We start from the raw sequence: 10,762 nt of genomic DNA on the forward strand, positions 1-10,762 counted from the left end.
TAAAAATTAAAAACTTAACCACGAAGGTTTAGTGAATAGTATGCAGTTTTACTCATGCTATTAAAACAGTTATCACGAGTAGTTCATATTGAAAGTATACTAGAAAATCTTATTTTAGTGCTTATTAATTTCCATACTAATTTCGGCTTTTTAATTCTATGGGGGTCGCGGGTCACTTAATTTTTTATAAAAGGGGGTCGCCACTCGAAAAAGGTTGGGAGCCACTGATCTAGGTGAACTACTAAACAAATAGATCTAATTATTTATGTAAACAACAAGATGATTTGTTTGATCACTACACTTAACTACACTATACTAGAGATCTAGATTCTAGATAGAATATAGATCCACTAAACATCAATACATGAATACTAAAAAAAACTATAAAAAACATTCCAACACAAATGGCCATTTCAAATGGGTCCTAATGGTTAGCTGCAGTGGACTAGCCCCTCTTCTTGGCCTAGACACTAGAATCTTTTTTTCATTCATAATCAATAGCAGCTGATGTATGTAGTTTTTTATTCTTTAGTCATTATCATTAGCCTAGACTTAAGTATTAATAAAGTAGGCTAGATCTAATACATCATTTGTTTAGTTAGACTGTATTCTACTCTATTAAATTTGTAAAATTATGCTTCATTCAGTTTCATTGCCATGCCATGGTCATTTTGCTGTCTTAATATTAATATATGTTAATAATTCACTTATTCATAATTGATAACTAAGACAACTGGCTATAAGCTGACATAATTAAATGGTTTGTTGTTTCACATTTCAGCTGTCGTTATTTGATAGAGTACAGTTTTGCTTTTCCTGTTGTTCAGGGAGTGATAACAATGTTTATGATGCTCAACCTGTGCCTATCTACTTTTATGGATCCAGGAATATTTCCTAGAGGTATATTTTTAAGACAGTAATGTTTATCTTTTTTTACAGTTGCAAATTTTTTAAAAAGCATCTTGCTTAGAAATGCTTAAGTAGCCTAAATGTTATTTGAATTAAAAATTAAATTAAACCTGCAGTAGGGCCTAATATTTATTGGTGGTAATAGCCCATGTGGAAAGCCACTGTAGGGGTTCTAACATCAACACAGTGTAGGCCTAAGGTTCCAAAAATATCTGTTGAAAACAGCTAGTTTTATAATGGGTTACCAAATTATTAGCATTGTTTCAAGATTGTTTATAAAGGTCCATTAGAAAGTAAAAAAGTTCATATTTCCCCTGTTGCTGTGCCATGTGATTATATGGTCAGTATCACACCCACTTTTACCTTCCCAGTAAAAATAAATAGCTCAGTAGAATTTGGGACATTCCACAAACTTGAAGATAGGAATCAAAAGATTCTTGGCTCTACCATTTCATTTATAAATAGTTTAAATTACATAAAGATCTATCAGTTTGTAAGTGGTTGGTCTTACTTTTGTTTGATTTTAAAACACAAGGCATGTTTTTTTGTGTAGTTTATGGTCACATAGTAAATATAGTGGCTAACATTATACTGTTTTTATAGCGCCAGATGATGAAGCAAAGGATGATGATTTTCGCTCCCCATTGTATAAAAATATAGAAATACGAGGTGTCCAGACTCGCATGAAATGGTGCACAACTTGTCAGTTTTATCGCCCTCCACGAAGTTCTCACTGTAGTTCTTGTGATAATTGCATAGATGTAAGTTTAAGCCAAACATAGCCTTTATGTTTATGTATTAACTTACATTGGTTTTGTTTTAACAATATCTAAAAACGACCATGCTTAACACTTAACTGCATTTGTTTTCTCTTTTCTACAGACATTTGATCATCATTGCCCTTGGTTAAATAACTGCATTGGTCGCAGAAATTATCGCTACTTCTTCACATTTTTGCTGACACTTTGTGTACACATTACTACAATATTTGCACAATGTGTATTTTACGCGTTGAAACACGATAGTGACCTTCTACAACCAGGGCCAATCATATCGTATCCTTTTTAGTCAGATGGTTAAACAGTGTTATTAATATACTTTTTCATTTTCACTATTAAAACAAGATTGTGTAAATGCATCTTGATTTTGTTTTTAATATAAGTTGGTTAGGTTTTTGTATTTTAACTTGTATTCAGTTATTATTATAACATAGCAGCTAATTTTAATAGTTTTAATTCAAACCAGTTATAATTATTTAGTTGCTAAGTAATATAGTTGCTTCCATTAATTTTTTTTCCTTGACCTAATCCAGAATTGTTATAATGATTATCATAGGCTTAGTTTTAATTCCTGTTTTTGGTCTGACTGGATTCCATATATTTCTTGTCTCAAAAGGAACAACCACTAATGAGCAAGTAAGTCAGAATTTTCTTATGTGTTCATAATTACCATTTACATTACCATAAAAAATGAACACCTTCATTTTTTTCTCTCAGGTGACTGGAAAATTTAAAGGTGGACCAAATCCTTTTACACGTGGTTGTATAAAGAACTGCTGTTATGTATTTTATGGCCCTAGGTGGCCCAAGTAAGTTATACATTGAAACAATATTTGACTTTATTAGAACCAAGTATTTTATGTATAACTTATTAAAATGTCTAAAGCATGTTGTTTGTCCAAGTTATCTTTGGACTCATGGATGTAAGCTCATCTTGCACTGTTTACCTATCATTTCTTTTGATTTCAGACTTGTAGGTTACATTCCAAGGACAAGAACTTTGACATTAGATTCCAACAGAATCACATACATGGCTGCTGAAAATGATGTCAGCATAACAACTGCTAACAACTCAAATGGCATACGTTCAATTGCTAAAAATCATAATGTGAGTACTTACAACTTTCATTTTTATGACAAAGAAATTATCTTGCATTTATATACCTCAAAACTTTGACAATCAGTAAAGCTTGGTGTAACTTGTTTTAGGTGCGAAAGAAAACAATATTTTCCGTGTTTTTTTTTTGTTTTTTTTTTGCATGCTAGTTTATTTATAGTTAAAGAATAGAGAAATACTAATATTTGCATGTTCCCAGCGAGTAGGTCCATTGCCATTAGATATTATTCGGTAAGGATGTTGTTATAAAAAAAGTTGGACTTACTATTATGAAATTGACAGTTCATTTTGTTTACTTGCCAGCCAATTTATTTACACTGGCTTTTGAAGAGGCAGCATTTTTTTATCCAATAGTTTTGTGTTCTAAATTTTCCTATTTTCATTTTATTTGTTAATTGTATTTTTAGTTTCACTTTCCTTTAAGTAATACGAAATTTTTGCATGCTAAGTTTATGGAACTTCCATTTGAAGGTAAAATAGCATTTTATTTTGTAAAAGACCTTTTTTGTCCGCTTGAAATTTAGTAAACAGTATTTGAATTGGGGTTCATTTTTCTTAAATTGAACATGCTGCACTGTTAGGGTTACAGTACTATATGAAATAGCATACACATTCATAGTCTTGAAGTATGATTTATATCAACTTGCAAACTGAAAGTTTTGTGGTATTATTTATATGGTTGTAGAGAAATTGAGGTGTATCTCTCAATGGAAGCACTTTCCTGCATTTTATTTTATGTTGTGTTATCTTTTTTTTTTCATCTAAGATTGATGTGTCACTTGTATTTTAGTTCTGTTGTTTTTGCTTTTAATATAGTACACATTACACTGTATTTTAGACTTAATTAATAATAAATTTTGGTATTTTTTCTTTTTTCTTAAGATTGTATTGTTAGCAATTTGAACTATATATCTACTTAATCTTTCACTTAATAGAAATTCTTATTAACTAGAGAGAAAAATTAAGTATGAGACCAACAAAGAGAATTCTCTTATCGCTGTTCATTTTTACATTAAACAACACATCTTGGTGATTTCTTGTAATGTTGTATAGAGTTTAACAAAACAATTTTTAATAAGTTTCAGGTATGTTGTTTATGACCCTCATAGATGTATTCTTTTGATTAATGTTATAAATCTCAATTTTGTCTGTTTTGTTTGCTAGTTTAACTGGATTATCCAAATTTAGAAGTCACATATTGTACAAATTGAGCTGGGAAATTATGAATGTGAATTTTTAAATACATTTTTAACTCATTTTGCTAAATATTTGTTTTATTTTTAAAATTGTATACATTGTCTATGGTTATTTTTTTTCTGTTGAAACATGACATGATCAGCTAAATTTAAAACATTAGTAGATGTTAACTCGGGTGCTGAATTTTGTAGCTAAACAATTTCAAAAAGTAGAAAAATGTTTTCTGTAGAAAATAAAAGGAAACGAATGTCTTTTGATGTACTGGGGTACATTAGAAATTTGTTAATAGCCATAGCAGTTGAAAACTAATATTTATGTACATTTATGGCAAATTGTTCATAAATTATCACTATAAATGAAATGTGCATTTCAGTATAAACACACTTTAAAGTACCATTTAGAGTGAAATGTTGACATGCTACGAAAATGTATGTGTGTCCACTAAATCTAATTAATTTTTGTTTTTATTGTTTCAGTTGAGGCCCCGCAGTACCCACGAGCATGATGAATATCTTGACAAAAGTAGCCAGTCCTTTGATTGTGAGCCATCTCCACCTGCTAATCGTAAACAAGGCGGTTCTTACACAAATCTCTTTGATTCAGGCTCAAACCAGCAGCAGCATTCTACCTCAGCTGCGCTGGCAAATGCTCATTCCAACAATTCAAAGAGACCAGTTTCTCCTCCGTCAGTGAGTCAGCCACAGCCCAAAAATACTTACGATCGCCCTGGAGGAAAATCAGGCTCTTACAATGTTCAAAATGGAGGGAGCTTGGGGCGTCATAAAGCACCATTGGTTACAAGTGAAGATGCAGTGCTTCATAATACAGGTGGGCCCCTGTCTATCAATAGCCCTGGAATGAAAAGGAGTACTTCTAATGGCACAAGTATGTATGGCACTAATGTGGAAAAAAATTTACCTCCCAAGCCACCATCGTCAAAGCCATCACCACGCGTTGGTTCACCACAGCATCCTGTATCTCCACCATCACAGCGTGGGGACAGGGGTGGAGGACGCCCACCCCAAACACCCCATTCGCCCTCTCCGGCTAGGGGTAATACAAAAGATTCAAGATCTATAGCTGCCCCTTCAACATCTCCAATCAAAGACAGGGCTAGAAACTTCTACCCCAGTCGTTCTCGGGAGAATTTGAATAGGTCTCAGGAGTACCTTAACAGGTCCCGGGAATCTCTTTCTGGTACAAAGGGCTCATCTGATCAGCTTAATCGATCGTTTGATAGACTTGCACGTGGACAGGATTATCCTAACACATTAGAAAGGACCAGAGGGGATGGAAGTTCCCCAAGGGATAATCCACGTAGTAATTCCAGAACAAGGGAAGGTGGGGGTTCCAGAGACCCAGAGAGATCAGGGGGTTACAGTGATTCTGATAGTAGATACTCTAGCAGAGATAAACAAAGAGATGTAAGCACGTCTAGAGAGGCGGCAGGTAAATATGGAGATAATCAAGATTCACGTCCCAGAATGGGATCAGAGTCACACTCTAAGGAAACTCATCGCCCTCGAGACAGGGACCGCTCTAAAAGCTTTGACTTTGATCCTCCTAGGGAGAGATCTGTATCAAGGGATAGGCCAGCTGGTCGGGAGCGCAGTTTACCTCGCAATCTTTCAGAATCATCTCCTCGACCAGGGTATGGAGAAGAAAATAGTATAGGTAGTGCACACAATAGCTCACAACAGACTATCTCAGGGTACCACCCTCTGCAGACATCTAGCGTTAGTAGTAGTCTAGGGCGCCCCGGCAGTTCGTCGATCCTGTCCTCAGGCAGCTCTGTGCGTTCACCATCATTTGCTCGGAATCAAAGCATCTCCACAAGCAGCAAGGCTCCTGGACCTCCATCTACCAATCCTTCCATTGCTTCATCTAGACACCCCAGTCAATCCTCCTCGGTTTCACTGCAGCAGCCTCATCCACCTATGTCTTTTGTCAAAGCCCTGGCAGTAACTGATGCTGTTGAAATTCGTGATAAACGCATCCATGAAAGACTTAGACGCCAGAGTCAGGGTGCTCGGAAAGAAAATACAAAAAGTGTTTATGATACATATGAGGCATCTGTGTGATAGAATGAATAGTTTGTACAGAAGAGATGTTATTTTATTGTTAATGGACACATTTTAAGCTGAATGCATTTCAAAGTCAAATTTTTTTTTTTTAAATTCTGTATTATGTCCAAACTCTACTAGACATTTTAAAATAGTTTACATAATATTCTTTTAATGACATTTTTAAAAAGTTTGGCTGATTACCAACATAATGACATTATTTCTTATTTCTATTAGTATTTATATGTACTTGTTGAAAAAGGTTGAAATGACTGGCCAGAAAAATGTTTATTTAAATTAAAAAGGCTATTTTACTTTTTATTAGTAAAAGGTCTACATGTATCTATTATCACTCCTTTGAATTAAAATATGAAATTAACAGATTATGCATTTTGTTTGTACCAGAAAAAAATTAGATCTAAGTTGTTTTTCTTTTTAAATACCATTTAAGCAATAAGTTATTGTACTGTATAAGTTCTGCAAACAATTTCTGTACTTAAAGCATACATTTCTTTTTCTCTTTTTGCTTATTTCATTCTTTAGTAAATGTAATTTTGTTCTCTACTAGTACAAATAAATTTTCCCATAAATTATCATGTATACAAAAAACTGGGTTGTTTTACAGAAAGCAGAATGATCATAGATTTTTTTAGTTGACTTCTTATCTGTATTGAACAAGTAGCTTTAATTTTTAACAATTTATTTGGATCTAAGAGAAGGCTAATTTAAATTTGATAAAAAATATCGAAGGTAATTCATGGCTTCTTGTATATACATATATACATATATTTCTGTAGCTCCAGTCATTTCCTGATTTGCCATCACCAAGTGTGAAATTTCCCCCAATTTTTTTTTTTATTGGTCTTTTGAAACCACAGCACTTGACCTTGCAATATGTTCTAATTGATTTTCCAAAAATTGTCATTTTTATTGATTAAAATAACGGCTAATTTGTAATGTGACCGAATGGTTTTTCTCAAATTTTCAGCACCTTTTGCAGTGGTATCTTCAAGTATTATTTTTACTTAGGACATGATTACAAGCTTTGTCATAAGCTACCAATGATAATTAATGGATCTGACCATATTCATATTAGGTTAATGTTCTAGCGTATTAAGTTCGTGAAGTCATGTGCTGTGCAGTGGTGTGTTAAATATGTTTTTTATGGTCTAACTGTACTTAAAACCACATATCCAATGCAAATGATAACACAATCATAAGTATCATATGTCATTATTGTTGGCCACAGTTTATGTGGTACATCAGTGGTGCTTCCATGGTGATCAGTAAACACAACAGAATTGTGGTTGTTGAAATCTTTTTTCAATATCTTTTACCTTTTTTCCTGCGATGACATATTCATGTACATAAAATTTCGTGTTCTTTGCATAACTAGATTATAGTAATACTCTTTGAGTATTTCCCAAAACTCATTCCGGCATTGGGTTTTGGAAAATTTAAAAATTTGAATTCTGTAAGTAACAATTTTTATGACCTAAGGTTTTCAAACCAGAATGCCTCCTTTTGTAAAATCTCTATTGAAACACCACCTAAACATTTTTATGTGCTGATACTTTCTTTAATCTTGGAAGCTCTTTCTGGGTATTACTTTTTAATTTTCATTTATGTTTTAGTTTTTTACGTTCTACTTATTATAAGGAATTCTGCTATTGCATCAGTAAACTTAACAGAACAAATAACTATTTTTTTAAACCGGAAAGATTTGCAGCTTTTTATACGTTTCCCATTACATTAATAACTTTTCTAATTTAATAACAAACCAGTTTACATTTCTATAATCTCCAACATATTAGCCTTCTCTGTGAAAAATAATTCAGTTTGTAGGTTTCAATTGTAGATAGCATTTCATTTTTTTAATGAAATGGAATACTCAAAATTATTGATTGTGAAAGTATAATTATTTATCTTTTTCTGAATCAATTAATGAATTTATATTTAATTTCAGCTTAAATAATTGTCCAAAAAAAATTGTCTGTAATGTAATCAAAGGCGGTACTTGTTGGTGGTTTCAAGACTTAACACAATAAAAATGGATAATGGTAAATTTTTCCTCAGTTGTTGAGCAAATGTGCTATTTACTAAGGCAACATCATGCTAATCAAAATAAGTGTCGAGTGTTGTGTCTCATAGAGAGCCTATGACTTAACTAAGTAAAATGCCAAGTAAAGCAGTTACTATAGGGGATAAAAAAACCAGTGTACAAGATTTCCAAATGTTGTGACTGTATTACACCACACTTTTTTGTGTGGGAGAGTTTAGTGAGCAATACAAACTACATTTGTAATCAATATATTTCCTAATAAATGTTTCATACTTTTATTATGTAAATTATTTTTCTTACTGTGGAATGTGAACATAGCTCTTTAACAAGTCACAAGTTCTGTGACCTGAATTTATGTTTCAATTTGTTAAACATATTCTGTTTTATTTTTAAATTAAATGCTAAATTGTTTCTTAAGACAACACAAGGGGTTACACATTAGACAGATCGCAGAAAATATATGAGGTTGTACTCTGATAGCATATATAGTTATTAGGTTGTGAAATTGTTTGCATTGAAGGTTATTTTTCAGGTAGCAATCATTCTACTATCCCACTCTGTTCCGTGTAATACTAATATCTACTTCCATAAATGTTTACAGCCTTTTATCTTATTTTATGGTTTATTGTAAACTGCTTTCTTAATAAGCTGATCCTATGAATCAAAATAATCTCTATTAGTAGGCGAGTATATTTCATCTTATTAAAGAATTTTGTTGTACATTGAAATGTCCAGGTTCCTATAGATTTGTTTATAGTTTCAGTAAAAACAAAAGTGAATGAACTTCATCAAAACATTTTTGGTATTAATTAATTAAAAACTTATTAATTTCGTATGTATTTGCTTTGAATAAAAAAAATTTTATAATCTAAATCAAATGTTAGGAAGAACTGTAGGTAATGCAAATATACGTTAACATCTACTTCAGTTTTTAATTAAAATACGCATTAGTTATGTGAAATAAGTGCAATATTTTGATTTCTCTCATTGCAATATGTTAAACATTTAGAAAACCGCAAAACTATCAGGCAGTTCTAAAAATTTTTCAAGTACCCTGGTTTTTCTTATGAGTGTATGTAAATCTGTTTATTGTAACTTTGTGTCAGATTTAAAAATACAATAATTTGAATGGCAAATTTAAAAAAAAAAGTTTCTCATACATTTAATGTCACATCTCTCTAGATAGAAATGTGTGTCACTTATGTCAGTTTGATCTTTGATATAGGTTTAAGTGCCATGTTTGCCTTAGCTTTCCATTCAGATACCCAGCTGGCTATTAATATTTATCTCAGTGTTTTTCTTGCATAATTCATGAGTGGTGGCTTTAGGTATAAATTAAATACCTTAGAGGCCATAATCAGAGAGTCTGCCAAGATTTCTTACACCTCCATCATCACAGGTCCTTTGACATATTGCGCTCAATAATATTTATTCATGTCATATTTTAGTATAATTAATTGTTTCGCATGTCTGTCTTAGAATTTATAATTTTTAATCACTCTGCTTTGTTGACCATCAGCATTTGATTTTTAAAATTTTCATCTTTTAGCTTTAATTCTATGTGTATATTGTTAAAGTTAAGACATTTTATCAACAAGTTTTCAAACTTGAGAACAAATGTTTTTTTTTTGTGTTATACATAAAGAGTTCAGTAAGTTTTTGTACTTTTAAAAAAAATTTAGTAGGATTAGATATTTTTCTGTAAAAAAAAAAATCGATGTTATGTGGTTTCCTTGATTTGATCCCTTAGTATCAGAGTGGTTAGAATTTTTAATTAATCATAGCTACTTGCTTAATCAATTCTCACGCCATCTATCTCTGTTCATCTAATGAAAATGTATTAGCCACATTCTAATTTGTGGTAAAATAATACATTTTTGTTGACTCATTCAATAGAATTTAACACTAATATATATGATAGCTAACAAAGTGATATATTGAGCCTAGGGCATTTTATGATTTGGAGATTTCGCCCTATGTTATAATGGTTGTTTCTTTATTGGTTTGTACAATTGTTTAAAATGTTATGAGAATAATCGTCATTATTACTTCTGTAAAAATGCTTCATTTAATGATGTGATAAAAAGTGTATTTATAAATGAGTAATAAATATTTGTGAAATGCTTAGTATTTTCTTTTATCTTTTTTTATGTTGAAATTAGGCTTAATTATTGTTCAGAAAAATTAAGTACCATCTCAAATAAAAATGTATTAAATGATTTAAGTCTACATATTGATTCACCCTTATACAAAAGCTCAAATTAGAATTGTGTACTCAGTCAACATTCGACATTTTTAACATGATTTGTAGTCTTTTTTTAGGTTGGAGTTTCTGCTTAAATTTTCCCAGCTTAAAGTAAATTAAAGTTTCCCTTTCAAACCTGACGGTCTATGGGGCAAGTGAAGTAGAGTTCACTTGTTTCTGTGACCTTGGCTTAAACGTGTAGGGGGGTGGAAGCAGGCGTTGTAACTGAAATAGCAATATTAACAGAAAGTGATATTTCAACGCCAAGGGTAGACAAAGGTACAGAAAATAGTCCAAGTAAAGACAAGCAGTCAGACACCAACGGGGTTCGAACCTACCATTCCACACGGCACCTATTCGCCTTCGCCTTCCATGCATCACTCAGCCCTA

General features: G+C 32.1%; 1 protein-coding gene across 1 annotated transcript in view; it reads left to right on the forward strand.

Moving 5' to 3' along the window:
* LOC131955741 (palmitoyltransferase ZDHHC5-B) overlaps positions 1-10,252 on the forward strand; it is a 12,572-nt gene extending 2,320 nt beyond the window's left edge. The window contains exons 2-8 of the mRNA XM_059319978.1: positions 782-900; positions 1,513-1,670; positions 1,792-1,964; positions 2,222-2,324; positions 2,406-2,497; positions 2,658-2,796; positions 4,479-10,252. Coding sequence (XP_059175961.1) covers positions 782-900; positions 1,513-1,670; positions 1,792-1,964; positions 2,222-2,324; positions 2,406-2,497; positions 2,658-2,796; positions 4,479-6,083 — 2,389 coding nt within the window. The 3' untranslated portion in view covers positions 6,084-10,252. The remainder of the gene's footprint in view (positions 1-781; positions 901-1,512; positions 1,671-1,791; positions 1,965-2,221; positions 2,325-2,405; positions 2,498-2,657; positions 2,797-4,478) is intronic.
* Positions 10,253-10,762: the final 510 nt, after the last annotated feature.

Source organism: Physella acuta, unplaced genomic scaffold (genome assembly GCF_028476545.2).
Source record: "Physella acuta isolate Inbredline_101_S28 unplaced genomic scaffold, ASM2847654v3 ptg001099l, whole genome shotgun sequence".
NCBI lineage: Eukaryota > Metazoa > Mollusca > Gastropoda > Physidae > Physella > Physella acuta.